Below are 17,441 nucleotides of genomic sequence, written 5' to 3' on the forward strand. Positions count from 1 at the left end.
ATACTAATAAGCCTATTGAATGAGTTCTGAGAAGAGGTCCGCATAAAAGGATGATCTAAGGAAATAATAACACTATTTGTAGGGGGACCTATGTGTGTGACTCGGTAATTGTACAGGAAGGCTAATCCATGTCAACTATTTTATTACATTTATAGATCAGGTCACAAGGACTTTTAATTCCTCCAACCAATCCTAGACCAAAGATTAATTTTAAAATGTCTCGTTTCACCTGTTTGTTTTTTTAATCAAATGTACAGAACATGGATTCTTCAAACAGACTTTGGGACAAACAGTGAATAACTACTTCCCTATATAGTGCACTACTTTTGACCATGGTCCCTGGTCAAAAGTAGTGCATTATAATGGGAATAGGGTGGCATTTGGGACTCAAACTAAGAAAATGTACTGCGAACTGCAGGGCACAGTCACCGTGAAGAGCAATGTTAAGATGTGCTTTTAATCCATTTAGATATCAAACTAGTAGCAAAGAAAAACTTCTACGAATGACTACAAATTACAAAGAGAAAGGATATTATCAAAGGCAACATTTCAACACAGTAGACCTTACTCTGATAAAGTAGTCAACTCAGCCTGTGACCACTTCCCATTATGTAAGGAAACAAAGAAAATATGTACCCAGTATTCTTGTGCAGCGGATTCATTCCCATAGTTTACATACAGTCAAAGTAGGGTTGCGAAATTCTGGTGAACTTCCCAGGAATTAGGAGAATCTCTCAAATGGGAATTCCTGAAAACCCGGGATTTTGGGGAAATTTACCAGAATTTTGCAGCACCTGTCCAAGCATGTGTGGCATTACGCTGAAAAGGAAGCACTAGGGGGAATGCATGTTGGATGAAGTGAAGAAAGAGCATAGGGAGAAACGGAACATTAAGGAGCATCCAGCTGTTCTAGTAGAGTCCTCCTCCTCTTCTCCAGCTCTCCTTCACTCAGCTCGCTGCCTGATGTGTCCCAGCCACCCTACAGAAAGACATCAAAACCCACATTTTCCAACAATACTTATGAGGCGATGGAATGTCACATTTATCTGTTTAGAAATTAAAGCACTAAGCATCTAGTCCCCCTTAAGGTGTCATATGTCTTTGGAGAAATTCACTTGAAGTGTAGTAGACCTTCACACCTGTATACGGGTTGAAAATACCAGATATGGGCACTAATTGGAACATAGTGGCTGTACAGTAACACGCTATATCTGTAAATAGCACACCCAGCTACCTCATCCCCAAATTGTTATTTATCCTCTTGCTCTTTTTGCACCCCAGTATCTCTACTTGCACATCTATCACTCCAGTGTTAATGCTAAATTATTTCACCTCTGGCCTATTTATTGCGTTACCTTCCTACTCCTGTACAAAGATTTTTCTATTGTGTTATTGACTGTACGTTTAACTCTGTTTTGTTGTTTTTGTCGCACTGCTTCGCTTTATCTTGGCCAGGTCGCAGTTGTAAATGAGAACTTGTTCTCAACTGGCCTACCTGGTTACATAAAAAATAAATGTCAGAGCTCTGGCTCTGCGCTTCACAGCTCTGTATGGGTTTTCACTGACAGCCGTTCTGAACTTCAACACCGCGCGCGACAGAAAGTGGCCTCCGTCCCTCCCAGTTATTGGCTAACTTTAGCAAATGTCTAAGTGAGAGAATTGCTGTAAATTACGAGGACTATGTATTTTGACAGATGAGACGTTGAGGATTATAATAAATACCGCTTTGATGTCAGACAAGAAAGCGGAACACCTGTGAGTCCAAATCTGCACTTCACATTTCTACATCATAAAAATCATGTCATATACAGTTTATGATCACTATGTTTGATGTAGAGCTACATGATGACATACCCATGATGACATGGTGTCATACCCTCTGAATACAATGAGCCTGTTTATTGTTAAGAATATGTACCGTGGCACACCAGCATATGTGAGTGGAGCGAAGCGAGGAGCAGAGCGTGCCCAATTTGAATGGAACACCGAGCGAGATTCCCAAAATGCAGGAGCGTTGGCGTTCGCCTGCTCCAATTTTGACTGGCCAAACTTGTTTTCGAAAAAATGAATTCAAAGTATTCTAAGTCACAGCCTATATATGCACAATTTATACACTAATGATTTAATACAACAAAATGTTGTTTAAATGCTGTGCGTTTTTAGGTTCTTACCAGCCTATTGTGCCGCACTTGCAAATGCTTCAATGGATTTCTTTGTAGGCTATAACCTTAAAATAATAGCCTAAATGATTAATTATCGTTCCTTCTAAGGCTCCCTGTCTGGCTCCTGACATAATTTAGAGTTTTTATCTCTTGTTTAATATGACATGTAGCCTATCATTTCAATAGGCTACATGTGCTTCTTACATTCCCCTTTTCATGCTTATGGAAAGAGAGGGGGGACAATATACATGCCTCCAACTTTCTCGCTCATTATTCACGATTCATTCATGACTATCCATAATCATGTAGAAGTGTTCAGAAACATTTATTTACAATAAAAGTGACCACCACATTTACCATTCATTTCTATTGGGCACAACATAATCCAAAACAAACTGCAAATGCATCCAATAGTTCAGTCACAAGCTTGATGTAGTCCTTGGGTGCTAGGAATATGGGACCAAATAGTACCATTTTTGACTACTTTAACCTATATAGAGTCTGAGCCCTATATAACCCGTGGGAGAGGTAGGCGGTTCTAAACTAACATGGAATTGTTTTAAGATGGTCATACAAAGGATCATTTAGCTATTATATACTTCCATCATTTTTTTAAAAACGGTACCTTTCAGACGAGTCTTGTTGGTGTCCTAGGGGTAAGGGGTAAAGGGTAAATGCCAATGCCAGTGTGTAAACCATTTGGACACCACAGATGTTTTCGTGAGACAATAGATTTTTGGGATGTCTCTTGGTCTGACAAACACCGTTCACCACAGATGTGGAAGGGCGATATCGGCAATTGTGACAACAACAAAAAAACATTTCTATTTTAAACACAGATTTTTGTATTATGTTAATGTGATTTCCGGAGGGGCGTGACCATTGTAAGCCAAGGGTTAATACAATAGTAAATATACTTGACACCTTCAAATGGTGGTGGGGGTGACTAGATACATAAAGTACTTTACATTTCTAAATGGAAAATACCCTCAAATAAAAAGTGACATTCTGTACTATCGCCTCATAAAACATTGCATCTTAGCTTCACTGTCCAAATACATATATGTAGGGGAGTCTACATATTGACTCGTGTGACATTTGGGATGCACTAGGAGGATAGTACAAAATATGACCTCTGCACCCAGGATGAGCCAAAACGCTTCAATAGCAGTACAAGTGGTGTTTACTGGAATGGTGTATTTTTTTTTTTTTAAGCTTTAAAAGCCCAGGCTGGCTTCAGTGACCGGAATGGGACGACTCACCTCCTCCTTGGTAGGTTTCCTTTTAGGAGACTTCTGCTTGGAGTCAGAGCGACTCTTCCCCCGGGACTTGTCGCTCTCTTTCTCCTTCTCCTGGTCCTTCTCACGCTTGCTGTCCCTCTCTCTTCCTTTATCTTTTCGTTCCCCTTCAGATTCAGGAGACTGCTGAAAGGTCACAATACCCAGCACATGGTCAGCCATTGCACTCCACATCCTTTCCCCAAGTGGCCCAATCATTCCTCCAAAAATACAGTCCAGTCCTGAGAACCTACCGACTTGTGACGCCTCTTCTTTCCCTTCTTCTTGTGCTTCTTGGACTTCTTATAACTTCTCTCTGTTGACCAAATGGACAGGGATGTCAGAAAATGGCCGCCACACATTTCTTCCATGTAAATGTGTTGAGAAAATGCCTAAACGTAAAAGTATTGTCAACGTGAAAACCACTGACCAGATTCACCGCTGGAGGAACGCTCGGACGGGGACTTGGACTGTGAGCGCTTCTTCTTCTTGTTGTGATAATCGTCTTCACCATCAGACTCCGAGCCCTGCAGAGAGAAGGGTGTGAGTAGGAGGGAGGTTTGTCTGGTCAGGTGCCATGCTGATACAAATACTGGCCTCGGAAACTGAATATGTAATTATATGAATTTGTATATTGTACCTGTAACCCCCCCCATTAAGAAATTACTAAATAAATAAAAATTTGGTCACAAAACAAAATGTCTCCACAAGTGTATAGGGTGGGTATATGTGTTGATTTGGAATTGGGCCATAGAGGGGGCTTGGCCTGTGCGGTGACGGGGCATACTGACCGATCGCGATCGAGACCGGGAGCGGGAGCGCTTCCGGTGGTGCTTCTTGGACTTCTTGGAATGTTTCTTGGTCTTGGAGTGATGATGCTGGCACTCGTGCTGTGAGGAGAAGAAACAGCAGTCAGGTTGGTGTATAGTATGTCCTGATGATTACACATGTATCCACATTCTTGGATACTTTTCCCCCCACAGAGTTTAAAAACCTTTTTGGGATAGGGGGCAGCATTTTCACTTTTGGATGAATAGCGTGCCCAGAGTAAACTGCCTCCTACTCAGTCCCAGATGCTAATAAATGCATAGAAAACACTGAAGTTTCTAAAACTGTTTGAATGATGTCTGAGTATAACAGAACTCATATGGCAGGTGAAAACCTGAGAAAAATCCAACCAGGAAGTGGGAAATCTGAGGTTTGTAGTTTTTCAAAGCTTGACCTACCGAATACAGTGTCTATGGAGTCAAGTTGCACTTCCTACGGCTTCCACTAGATGTCAACTGTCTTTAGAAACTTGAATGAGGATTCTACTATAAAGGAGGGGCTCTCATGAGACCTGAGTCAGTGGTCTGGCAGAGAGCCTTGGTCTCATGACACGCGATCACGAGAGAGTTGGCTCTCATTCCAGTGCTTTTCTTCAGACATAGGGATTCTCCGCTTGGAACTTTATTGATGTTTTATGTTAAAAACATACTAAAGATTGATTCAATACATCGGTTGACTTGTTTCTACGACCTGTAACGGAACTTTGAGTTTTTGTCTAGACGAAGTGCTCACGCCTCATGAAGATGGATTACTGGGCTGAACACGCTAACAACAAGTGGCTATTTGGACATAAATGGACTTTATGGAACAAATCAGTCATTTATTGTCGAACTGGGATTCCTGGGAGTGCCTTTTGAAGAAGATCATCAAAAGTAAGTGAATATTTGTGTTATTTCTCCAAAATGGCAGATATTTCTCTGGCTGGATTGGGCTCTGAGCGCCGTTCTCAGATTATGCTTTTTCCATAAATTTTCAAAAAATCTGACACAGCGGTTACATTAAGGAGAAGTCTATCTTTAATTCTGTGAATAACAATTGTATTTATCTTTAATTTGCTGTATTGGACTTGTGTGAAAGTTATATATTTCAAAAAATATTTTTGAATTTCGCGCGCTGCCTTTTCAGCGGAATGTTGTCGAGGGGTTCCGCTAGCGGAACGCCTGCCCTAGAAAGGTTAATAACAGTTAAATTAATCTTACCTCCAAGACATGCATGAAGTCTTTGAATATCCTTTTCCTCTCAGACTCCAGAGTCACGTCTTCGAACGCAGATTCTTTGAGGAACCTTTCTCGGACCTACGACATCCAAAGAGACCATAGGAAGTCAGAAAATAAAATGGTTCGCTTTCGACTATTTGCATGATTATCAAATCAGGTGCCAGACAGTAGCCCCTAACACCAATATGTGTGTGTGTAAGGCAGCGGTGTCAAACTCATTCCATGGAGGGCCTAGTGTCTGCAGGTTTTTGGCTTTTCCTTTCAATTAAGACCTAAACAACCAGGCGAGAGGCATTCTATACTAACTAGTGACCTTAATACAATCAATCAAGTGCAAGGGAGGAGCAAAAACTGCCCTCCATGGAATGAGTTTGACCCCTGTGGTTTAAGGGTAATATAATTTCATACCCCCTCCCAGGTGGCCTCTGGTTCCAGGGCCGGGGTGGCCTGCTTCAACATGCTCTTAAAGGTAGCCTCTTTCCTCTTCATCTTCCTGGCCTCCTCCTTCTCCCGCTCCCTCTCCCGAGCCTCTGCCTTCTCCAGCAACTACAGAAGGCGAGAGGGAGGGCACAGCGGGGTCAGTGAAATGATCAGCATCCCAAATGGCACCCTATTTGGTGAATTACTTTTTGACCAGGGCTCATATGTGTCTGGTCCAAAGTATTGCACTATCTAGGGTGTTATTTGGGACACAAGCCGGGTCTAAATGGCAGCACTCTTACACTGTTGAAGGCCAGCTTGATGTTGCCTGCGTCCAGCGTCATGGCTCTCTTGTCTGAGCTGATCACAGAGCCAAAGTCTTCAAAGCTAGTGTTGACCTCCACCAGGAAGTTTTTGTCCTACGGGAGGAAACAAAGTGACAAGAAAGTAAGTTCATGAAATGCACATGAATCAAAAGTGGTTACCAGACAAGAGACACTGTAAAGTAGATTTAAATGCATCCCAAATGGCACCCTACTCTAGGTACTCAAAAGTAGTACACTAAACAGGGAAAAACGCAAAATATAGTTCAAACGCAGGGCAGGGAATAGGGTGCCATTTGAGTCTCGACCCCTAGGTGGCAGTAAATAACATCTCCCACCTTCAGGATATCCTTAATGATCCTCTTCTCGTCGTGGTAGCGAGCCTTCAGGTCTTCCACATAGAACTTGAACAGATCGAGGGGAGTGGAGCCTGCAGAATAGACACCATAAACTAACATGCACATGTTATTCAAGACAAGCTCCGACAACACATGGTTATGACAACACCAGAGAGTTAAAAGAACCAGAGCAGCAGAAGGACGATTTGACATTATTAACGCAGTGGCTTTGAACGTGTGAGTGAGTGTCGTCAGTCTGTGGGTGCGAGTGCATGACGGAGTGTGTCTGTGCGCATGCAGAGAGCGAGGCCGTTACCTGGCTGGCCCAGCATGTTGGCGAAGCGGATGTCTGAGCTGACGGTGGGGTACATCTCCATCCAGGCAGACATGGAGTGGAGTTGACCGTGGTCATGGAGCTCGTCCAGGAATTTCTGGGGGGGAAACAACACAGCTGAGCTCAGCAAATCAACTGAAATGACCAATGTCACTTGTCCCCAAGAGGGATTTACACACAAAACATTCTCTCCTATATTCCTGTACTTTTCCAGTACATTGTTACAGTCAAACCCCTGACTGTCCAGTCTGGGTTAGTATTATTATGCATTACATTTTTGGGGGGGTGGGAGTAATTTGTCATATTACACACACGTGTGTAATTTAGGCGCATGTGTGACCTGGAAATGTGTTTTTTATATATCTCCCAACTCAGAGACGGTGACACTAAAGGGCTCGGTTTGCACTTGCCATTTTGTATCAGGATTGTCTACGGTCTACACAATGTTTCCAAAATGCTAGATGGTGGGGTAGGACGCCCGTCTTTCTCACCTGGAAGGACTCTCTGTTCTTGCGCTGTCTCCTCCTCTCCCTCAGCAAAGTCTTCTGCTTCTCGTCCTCCTCCTCCTTTTCCAGCGCGCGGATGTGCTCCTCGAAACAGATCAGAGCATCCTCCTTGTCCATGTCTGAGCCAAACATGGAGATAGAGGAGAGAGAGAGAAAAGACAGCCAGAAGAGCGTCAACAGAGCACTCACGTCAAACGGAGTCACTCTTTTACCCACACAGCTACACCGGTGCAAACCACATCACCTGACTGGACAGGGCAGTCAGCCAGCGACCGCAGCTACTCAGCCTGTTCAGTCGTTCACACATTCAAGCTTAATGACGGAGATGTAACGGTGCTGCTCTAGTTATATGAACGCAGAGCTCGGAGTAAGGATGTATCCCAAATCGCACCCTATTCCCCACACAGAGCACTACTTTTGACCAGAGCCCTATAGAGGGCAGCTCAGAAGTAGTGCCCCATGTAGGGAATAGGGTGCCATTTGGGACGCAACCCAGTATGAATGACAGCGTGCTGCGTACTCTGGAGCTCCTCGTCCTCTGCGAAGGTGGGGTTGTCCAGCAGGTACTGCTGGGCCTCGGACCAGGTGGTGCGGTAGGTCACGTTGGCCATGTTGTCCAGGATGTTCTTCAGCGCCTCCCAGTTCCTCTTCCTCAGCTGCTTGGCTTGCTCCTGTACCACACACACACACGACAAGGATGGAACAGACGTTAGTTAGGCGGAGGTCCACACACTGACAGAATGGTAGGGTTGTCAAATTTCAGTTACTGCAATTTTGCAACGCTACATAATATCCTTATAGTATTACTATGTTCTTCAGACAGCAAAGGTCCTGGTAGTGGACTATATAGGGAACAGGATGCCGTTTGAGAGGCAGCCAGTAACACAGACCTTCTCCTTCTTGGCCAGGTAGAATAGGACATCTTCATAGATCTCCAGTCGGTCTCTCTCTGGGACGGTGCTCCACACGTCCAGCTCTGCAAACATCTGCTCTGCTTTCCTGGTTCACACACACAATCACAGTCATGAACAAAGATGACATGCATGACAAACATGGTTGTGAAAATCCCAAAGTTCCCAGAATCAGGAGGGAATAGGTTGGGGAAAAAATGAGAAAAACACTTGTTTTTTTATAATCTGGAATCCAAATGACCATTCCACAAGGGGGCAGCATTACACAAGCTATAATCATCACTTCTGATCTTGCCTGGCTCAAAGCACTGCTGCGATTGCACATGGTCCAAGAAAGACTAGTTCACTTTCAACTTTAACATGAGAAGAAACGTGTTTAAAATACCTCATGACGTAAGTAAACCAAATCAAGTACATGATCTCCATACTAGCAGTGAGGCCAGCGGAGAAGTAGTATTTCTAGGATGAGTGTGTTCTAAAACAATAAAAATCAGACAACCTTGATGTCACACACCCCCCCTCACAGCTGTTCATTCTAGGCCAGCCCAGCACACAAACATGGAGTCGCCACGACAACAGTGGCCTCCAAACTGGCTGGTTGTCAAGGTCACCAGCCGATCACTTTCCCTTGAGCCATGTCAGTGACTTTTACAGTTCACACCCAGACAAAGAGGGACACACACACAGAGACAGGGAGACTGCATGGTAATGAATGTGGTGGATTCAAATGCAGGGGAAGTCAAAATCCTAAAATCTCTCTGATAAAGCAACATTTCATTTTAGGGTTGGGGGAAGTTCATAAACCAATCTGCTTGTGATTTATTCAGGATGTGTACTATTAGTGTATACTCATCCGCAAACAATACATCTGGTATGGCTAGATATGGAATATGGACTAACCACAAATACTAGACCATAGAGAGGTCGATGATTAAGTGGGGGCATATTGTCGGTGCTCCGGTCACACATGAGCCAGTAACTCACTTGGATCACGTCTGCGTGGTGTCATTGATTATCTCAATAGTGCCACATATTGGCAACTCCAGGAACCACATATCAGTGACAGAAACGAAGACGTATAAAGACTGAGGCTTAAACAGCAGCCTATTCTTACTGGCCCTAGTGCACTATATTATTAAGGAATAGGGTGGCATTTGGGACACCTTGACTACGCCAAGAAAGGCACTTACTTGTATCTGGTGGTAGATGTCATTTTCTCGTGATTCTCCAAAAATCTCTGATACGTTTCCTTGGACTCCTTGTATTTGAGTCTGGCCTCCTCCTTCTCCTCTTTCTCTGTCTGCACCTTGTAAGCATTGAAGGCCTGCTTTTTCTCGCTTAATTTGGGCAGGGCACTTCATTGTGGAGGGAAGAAAAAAACACATGTCAAACAGTTGGTTAGAAAAGTAATTGAATATTCATGTACGACATAAGCATAATTAGAAATGCAAAGGTGGGTGGGTACCTGTAGCGTGGGTCATTGATGATCATTTTCATGGCTTGTTCCCAAGACGCATTGGATGAAACACCCTGAAATTTTAAGAAGAGGATATTGAGCGTTAAGAGTTGACACTCAAATCACCTCAGCTGTACAATCTGCATTACAGCTCATATGTAGCAAAGCTGTGTATGAGGGCAGCTTATGTCACCATCAACAGCAAACAATACATTGTGCTGGGAGTAGCCTATGTATTCAATTTATGCACTCATGTACCAGACCTGGGTTCAAATACTGTTTCAAATATCTCAAGTATTTTAAAATATATTCAAAGGAAGTATTAAAATATATTTTATTTAAAAAGACAGGTAGTCTTTCAATGTAGGCATTTCATCATTGTACAACTAGTTAAATATACTTGTAAGTATGACAGTATTTTCAAATACATGTATATATACTTGAGTCAGTCAGTGTATTTGGTTTTTACAAATAACCATTCAAATAAAAAGTACTTGTTTTGGGCTGTGTTTAAAAACCAGATACTCAAATATACACTGCTCAAAAAAATAAAGGGAACACTTAAACAACATAATGTAACTCCAAGTCAATCACACTTCTGTGAAATCAAACTGTCCACTTAGGAAACAACACTGATTGACAATACATTTCACATGCTGTTGTGCAAATGGAATAGACAACAGGTTAAATTATAGGCAATTAGCAAGACACCCCCAATAAAGGAGTGGTTCTGCAGGTGATAACCACAGACCACTTCTCAGTTCCTATGCTTCCTGGCTGATTTTTTGCTCACTTTTGAATGCTGGCGGTGCTTTCACTCCAGTGGTAGCATGAGACGGAGTCTAAAACCCACACAAGTGGCTCAGGTAGTGCAGCTCATCCAGGATAGCACATCAATACGAGCTGTGGCAAGAAGGTTTGCTGTGTCTGTCAGCGTGGTGTCCAGAGCATGGAGGCGCTACCAGGAGACAGGCCAGTACATCAGGAGACGTGGAGGAGGCCGTAGGAGGGCAACAACCCAGCAGCAGGACCGCTACCTCAGTCTTTGTGCGAGGAGGAGCAGGAGGAGCACTGCCAGAGCCCTGCAAAATGACCTCCAGCAGGCCACAAATGTGCATGTGTCTGCTCAAACGGTCAGAAACAGACTCCATGAGGGTGGTATGAGGGCCCGACGTCCACAGGTGGGGGTTGAGCTTACAGTCCAACACCGTGCAGGACGTTTGGCATTTGCCAGAGAACACCAAGATCGGCAAATTCGCCACTGGCACCCTGTGCTCTTCAGAGATGAAAGCAGGTTCACACTGAGCACATGTGACAGTCTGGAGACACTGTGGAGAACGTTCTGCTGCCTGAAACATCCTCCAGCATGAACGGTTTGGCTGTGGGTCAGTTATGGTGTGGGGGTGGCATTTCTTTGGGGGGCCGCACAGCCCTCCATGTGCTCGCCAGAGGTAGCCTGACTGCCATTAGGTACCGAGATGAGATCCTCAGTCCCCTTGTGAGACCATATGCTGGTGCGGTTGGCCCCGGGTTCCTCCTAATGCAGGACAATGCTAGACCTCATGTGGCTGGAGTGTGTCAGCAGTTCCTGCAAGAGGAAGGCATTGATGCTATGGACTGGCCCGCCCGTTCCCCAGACCTGAATCCAATTGAGCACATCTGGGACATCATGTCTCGCTCCATCCACCACAGACCACCACCTTGCACCACAGACTGTCCAGGAGTTGGCGGATGCTTTAGTCCAGGTCTGGGAGGAGATCCCTCAGGAGACCATCTGCCACCTCATCAGGAGCATGCCCAGGTGTTGTAGGGAGGTCATACAGGCACATGGAGGCCACACACACTACTGAGCCTCATTTTGACTTGTTTTAAGGACATTACATCAAAGTTGGATCAGCCTGTAGTGTGGTTTTCCACTTTAATTTTGAGTGAGACTCCAAATCCAGACCTCCATGGGTTGATAAATTTGATTTCCATTGATAATTGTGTGATTTTGTTGTCAGCACATTCAACTATGTAAAGAAAAAAGTATAAGAAGAATATTTTATTCATTCAGATCTAGGATGTTATTTTAGTGTTCCCTTTATTTTTTTGAGCAGTGTATATGTATTTGAACCCAGTTCTGCCATTTATGGGAACATGTATGCATGTGTAGCCTATTTAAAAGATGTAACTTGGTGCTGAGATTCTCTGGCTTGTTCCAGCCAAGGCCATACATTTTCTTCAAGCTGCAATATGGAACTTTTGGGCCAAATTCACATATAAATCTGAGTCAGATCTGTAACTCTCATTGAAACCAAGTCTAAGAAGTGATATATCTATGATTCCAGTTCTTATGTTTTTTTTTCTCGAATGTCTTTCACTTTTATACACCAGCTTCAAACAACTAAAGATACAATATTTTTGTTATGGAAAATATATTTTGGTGGTTTAGATGGTACAATGATTTTCTATACTATACTTGCTTGTTTTGTCATATAAACTGAAATTACAATTTTAGTAACCAGGAAATGGCAGAGCGATTTCTGCATAGTCCATCTTTAATTACTAATAGATGCAGGGTTAAGAGGGGTTGAGTACCAATAATTTAAAGAAATGCCAGAGAGATAGCTTACGTAAGTGGCCTTTTTGCCTGCCTTTCTCCAGTAGAGCGACTCATTCATCCATTATGAACAGATGATTTCTGGGCATGCATTTGCCTTGTCACAGTCCATGTCCCAAATGGCACCCTGTTCCCTACAAAGTGCACTTGTCAAAAGTAGCGCACTCTACAGGGAACAGGCTGCGATTTGAGACACAACCAGAGTTATTCTAACCCAGTGGAGCATGCCACTCTCCGCTGTCTTAATCCAGGCCCGTGCCTTCATCCAATAACGCTAATCATAAAGACGGAGTCATTAAGATCTCGCAGGGAAACGGTGAAAGCAATCTCAGAGGAGAGCTTTGTGCGCCAAATTAAAAAGACCTAAATATAGCTGTGCTGAGCCACCTCCTTGGTCAAAAACAACACATCCACTGCCACAGCAACAGGAGGCGCGGTGAGGATTAGCAATCATGCTAAAACCTGAGAGTGCTCACGATGAGGCGAGACGGATTCAGTCCAGGAGGGCCATATTGGTAAACAATCTTTAGGTGGAGTCCTTACAGCACTACGAGCACCTTATTATTAAACCGGATGAAAGTGGTTCTCAGACAAAAGTGTGTGGTTGAGGTTCATCTTGTTGGCTAGCTAGGAGAGCTGCAACTGACTCAGTGGCCATGTGGTTAGTGTCTGCCCTGAGATTGGAAGGTTGTGAGTTCAATCCCTGGCCAAATCAAACCAAAAGACTCAGCATTAAGCACTCAGCATTAACCTCTTGAGCTTATGGCTCAATACTGCCCCCGTTGGAGGAAGTGCGTGCCCATAGTAAACTGAAAATATTTTTTCCAAAATTGCTAATATATGCATATAATAATAATTATTGAATAGAAAACACTCTAAAGTTTCTAAAACCGTTTAAATTATGTCTGTATGTAAAGCAGAACTCTCAGGGCAGCCTTTCTCCCAAACTCTCTCTTGTCAAGAGAAAAGTTGGGTCAACTTTGACGTCATCGCCCCCACCCTTCCCAGGCAGCTACCGATCTGGGAACAGTATGTATTTGTTCAGCGCGATGTCTGCTTTCAATTGGCACGTTCATTGTTTGAATTTCGTGCTCCCTCATCCTTTGGCGGGCGAAAATGCCCGGTTCACTCTCACATACATGCACTCTATTGCGCGCGGCCGATTTGGGGAACGTTCTTTTCCAATAGACACCAGTTGAAGCCGGTTCGTTTGTTCGCGTTGATCATTGTTTTACATGATAAAAACATCATTTTGCTCGATTCTGCACTTAGTTTGACCAGTTTAGTCAACATATAATATGTAATTTTGAAGTTTGATTGCGCAAGAGTGCGGGACCAGAAGGAGCAGAAGTTATTTTGGGTGCATTTCAGCTGAAGCTGTTAGCATATGCTAATACAAAGACGCACAACTTGAAACCAAACGATGTATTGGGTAAGTATGACTCCTTCTACGTCTTCTGATCGAAGAACATCAAAGGTAAGGGAATATTTATGTGGTTATTTTGGGTTTCTGTGGACTCCAAACGTAGAGGAGACACTGCTAATATCTGAGCGCCGACTCATAGCATAGACTAGTGAACGAATTCTGTAACGTTAAAAATAAATGTAACACAGCGGTTGTATTAAGAAGAAGTGTATCTTTGTAACTATATGTAGAACATGTATATTTAGTCATGTTTATTGCTTGTTATCTGACGTTATCTGTCCGAGCTATCATAATTTCTCCGGACATTTTGAGTAGCATTTTTGAAATGTCGTCATTGTAAACAGAGATTTATGGATATTAATGGCATATTATTGAAAAAAAAAAAAAATGTACTGTGTAACATGTAATATTACTGTCATCTGATGAAGATTTTCAAAAGGTTAGTGAATTATTTATTTTTTAATCCTACTTTTAAATTTTATATTTTCTGGGACAAAATGGCCGCCGCTTGCATTTTGTTTCGGTGGTGGTCTAATATAAATGTGTGCTATGTTTTCGCCGTAAAACATTTTAGAAATCTGACTTGCTGGGTAGATGAACAAGGTGTTTATCTTTCATTTGAGCTATTGGACTTGTGTAGGTGTGGAGGTTAAATATGTCTAAGAATATTTTTTCACATTTTGCGTTATGCTAATGAGCTTGAGCCGTAGTCACGATCCCGGATCCGGGATGGGTAGCATCAAGAGGTTAAGGAGATAGACTAGTGTCCTGTACAAGTACAACCCCTGGACATCAAGCTGCCTCACGCTACAGAAACAGGAGCTAGGCTCCTGCCCTATGAGGCGTTCCAGCTCGCACAAGCTTCATTGACACACTTTGCCTTTATGAGCGAGATGTAATGTTCAGATTGCAATAATCATTTGGATGACACATGCAGGAGTCCCAACTGAGCAGCAGGAGAGTAATGGAATCCTCACCTTCTCCTTCAGGAGCTCTTTAAAGGCCTGCTTGGCCTCTTCTTTCGTGTTCCACTTGTACGTTTTCTTCACCAGCTCTGGCCTCTCATCCTTTGAAGCGTCATTACTAAAAGGAGAGAAAGGAAGAAAAATATGAATACTGTCCTCAGATAAAAACGGCAACAAGGTTTTTGGTAGTCCGATGGTGTGTGTTCCTTTTTTTAGAGACATTTTTCTGGCTATTTTGAAGTTTTATTGGCAGATATAGACTAAAATATGAGATTGGGAGATGGGTAAAGGGAAAATTTACAGAAAGTGAATGGTTGAACAGCACATACCGTCAGTGCCAGGGGCTGGTCAAGGGGTAGTGTGCCACCCATGGACCACATATTTCCCCATACCACTAGACCAGCCCCTGGCACTGATGGCATGTGTTCTGATAATATAGGTCACCCCACTGACAGGAGAAACTGATGTTTCCCATAGGTTTGTACATTAGGGTCGGTGCCTTTACTAGTCGAGTGAGATTCCTGGTGAGTTCATTGTAAAGCCCATGTTGCGGGCTTCTCTATTCTATCTGGGGGGAAAATGGGCTGTCTGTAGTACCTGGCTGAGGCCTCCATGCCGACCGCTTCTTCTGTGGAGTTCACAGGCGCCTCAGCGCTGACCTCCGCTACATGCATGGGCACCTGGGACATCTGTTCCTCCAAAACTGTTGTAATCGGCATCATGACCGGCATTTCCATCATCATGGTCGCCATGACAGCAGCACTGTCAGGCTGAAGGGTGGGGGCGTTTACAGCGCAAGGAGCGCCTACCTCCGATGTCCTGCAATCAGTTACGTTAGTGATAGAGGACCTTGATAGTGCATTCCCCATGATGATTTTAATTATAACAGGAGTGCCTCTTCAAATGTCACAATAATTAGGCCATTCCATTCTAATAGAACTATAAATAACAGATCAAAAGGAAATGTTTTTGATCATTTGATTAAGTTAATGTGCTCTGTCATCTACAAAGATTTTTTATTTTAGTTAATATAAAAGGTAAAATGGCTTTGGCAATAAAGTCTGTAGAGTAGGGTTGGGCGGTATCCAGATGTTCATACCGTTCCTGTACCACACCGGGTAGACGGTATTACAGGCAGTGCACACAAGGGGCGCTATTTCCATCCCCCCCAAAATCCAGAGGGGGATTGACTGTCTCTGCTGTAACCAAGAAGTTTGATCTTGCAAGCTAACCACTTAACTAGCAAGTTAGCAAACCAAATGCATAGCTGAAGCCCTGAGTTGGAGATCATTTATTTGGCACATAGCTTATAGTTAGTTACAAGCTCTGCGGCGGGTGGGAGGACGGAGGGGTCAAGTCGCGGGAAGGACGCAATATCTGGACTGTAGTGACACACATTGGTTATGATTTAGTGCTTAGGCTAAGCTGTATGTAATTATTCTAATTAACATAGTTACAAAAGCCATAAACATTATTAAATCCCTGTTAAGAATAAACACTAGTTATGTTGTTTTCCTTGGTAAAAGAAAGTTGCGCTCAGTCACACAGAGTACACAACAGCGGTCCAGAGCAGAGCTCCCAGCCTACCTCACTGAAGATGCCATCGGAGGAAACGATGACCCACCTAGAATGGTGGAGAGGAAATGAGGATCGCTTTCCAGTCCTGGCCAACGTCGCCCATAATACATATGCAGCTGTGCAACAAGCACTCCGTCTGAACGCGTTTTCAGTACAGCAGGAAATATTGTCACTCTACTCCCAGGTCTTTAGGTAGGCCTAAGACAGGGTATAAAAAAAACTAAAAGTTTGGGGTCACTTAGAAATGTCCTTGTTTTTGAAAGAAAAGCACATTTTGTGTCCATTAAAATAACATTGATCAGAAAATACATTGTAGACATTGTTAATGTTGTAAGTGACTATTCTAGTGGGAAATGGCAGATTTTTTATGGAATATTTACATAGGCATACAGAGGTCCATTATCAGCAACCATCACTCCTGTGTTCCAACAGGACGTTATGTTAGCTAATCCAAGTTGATCATTTTAAAAGGCTAATTGATCATTAGAAAAATGTTTTGCAATTACGTTAGCACAGCTGAAACTGTTGTCCTGGTTAAAGAAGCAATAAAACTGGCCTTCTTTAGACTAGATGAGTATCTGGAGCATCAGCCTTTGTGGGTTCGATTACAGGCTCAAAATGGCCAGAAACAAAGAACTTTCTTCTGAAACTCGTCAGTCTATTCTTGTTCTGAGAAATGAAGGCTTTTCCATGCGAGAAATTGCCAAGAAACTGAAGATCTCGTACAACACTGTACTACTCCCTTCACAGAACAGCACAAACTGTCTCTACCAGAATAGAAAGAGGAGTGGGAGGCCCCGGTGCACAAATGAGCAAGAGGACAAGTCCTCAACTGGCAGCTTCATTAAATAGTACCTGCAAAACACCAGTCTCAATGTCAACAGTGAAGAGGTGACTCCGGGATGCTGTCCTTCGATATTCTATAATAGTCATTTACAACATTAACAATGTCCACACTATTTCTGATCAATGAGTTGTTTTTTTTAAATGGACAAAAACAACATTTCTAAGTGACCTCAAATTTGTTGAAAGGTGGTGTAAATGGTTCCTCATTGTACTTTTAATTTAGTTTTAATTATAGCCTATTTTTAACCTCTA

The 17,441-nt window shown here is 43.2% G+C and overlaps 1 protein-coding gene across 4 annotated transcripts in view; it reads right to left on the reverse strand.

The window, feature by feature from the left end:
• Nucleotides 1-218: 218 nt before the first annotated feature.
• The window catches only part of LOC112225165 (pre-mRNA-processing factor 40 homolog A), a 31,589-nt gene continuing 14,366 nt past the window's right edge, over nucleotides 219-17,441 (reverse strand). For 2 of the 4 annotated variants that reach the window (XM_024388848.1, XM_024388845.1), the window contains 17 exons: nucleotides 15,363-15,584; nucleotides 14,778-14,883; nucleotides 9,782-9,846; nucleotides 9,507-9,671; nucleotides 8,296-8,404; nucleotides 7,926-8,076; nucleotides 7,391-7,524; nucleotides 6,882-6,996; nucleotides 6,566-6,678; nucleotides 6,207-6,323; nucleotides 5,893-6,030; nucleotides 5,467-5,562; nucleotides 4,231-4,329; nucleotides 3,870-3,966; nucleotides 3,694-3,755; nucleotides 3,425-3,586; nucleotides 219-979 (listed from right to left, as the gene is read on the reverse strand). In XM_024388848.1, the coding sequence (XP_024244616.1) occupies nucleotides 890-979; nucleotides 3,425-3,586; nucleotides 3,694-3,755; nucleotides 3,870-3,966; nucleotides 4,231-4,329; nucleotides 5,467-5,562; nucleotides 5,893-6,030; nucleotides 6,207-6,323; nucleotides 6,566-6,678; nucleotides 6,882-6,996; nucleotides 7,391-7,524; nucleotides 7,926-8,076; nucleotides 8,296-8,404; nucleotides 9,507-9,671; nucleotides 9,782-9,846; nucleotides 14,778-14,883; nucleotides 15,363-15,584 (2,041 nt within the window). In that variant the 3' untranslated portion in view covers nucleotides 219-889. The remainder of the gene's footprint in view (nucleotides 980-3,424; nucleotides 3,587-3,693; nucleotides 3,756-3,869; nucleotides 3,967-4,230; nucleotides 4,330-5,466; nucleotides 5,563-5,892; nucleotides 6,031-6,206; nucleotides 6,324-6,565; nucleotides 6,679-6,881; nucleotides 6,997-7,390; nucleotides 7,525-7,925; nucleotides 8,077-8,295; nucleotides 8,405-9,506; nucleotides 9,672-9,781; nucleotides 9,847-14,777; nucleotides 14,884-15,362; nucleotides 15,585-17,441) is intronic. The other 2 variants (XM_024388847.1, XM_024388846.1) reach the window with 2 other exon arrangements.

The sequence above is a fragment of the Oncorhynchus tshawytscha genome, linkage group LG26 (genome assembly GCF_018296145.1).
Source record: "Oncorhynchus tshawytscha isolate Ot180627B linkage group LG26, Otsh_v2.0, whole genome shotgun sequence".
Lineage (NCBI taxonomy): Eukaryota > Metazoa > Chordata > Actinopteri > Salmoniformes > Salmonidae > Oncorhynchus > Oncorhynchus tshawytscha.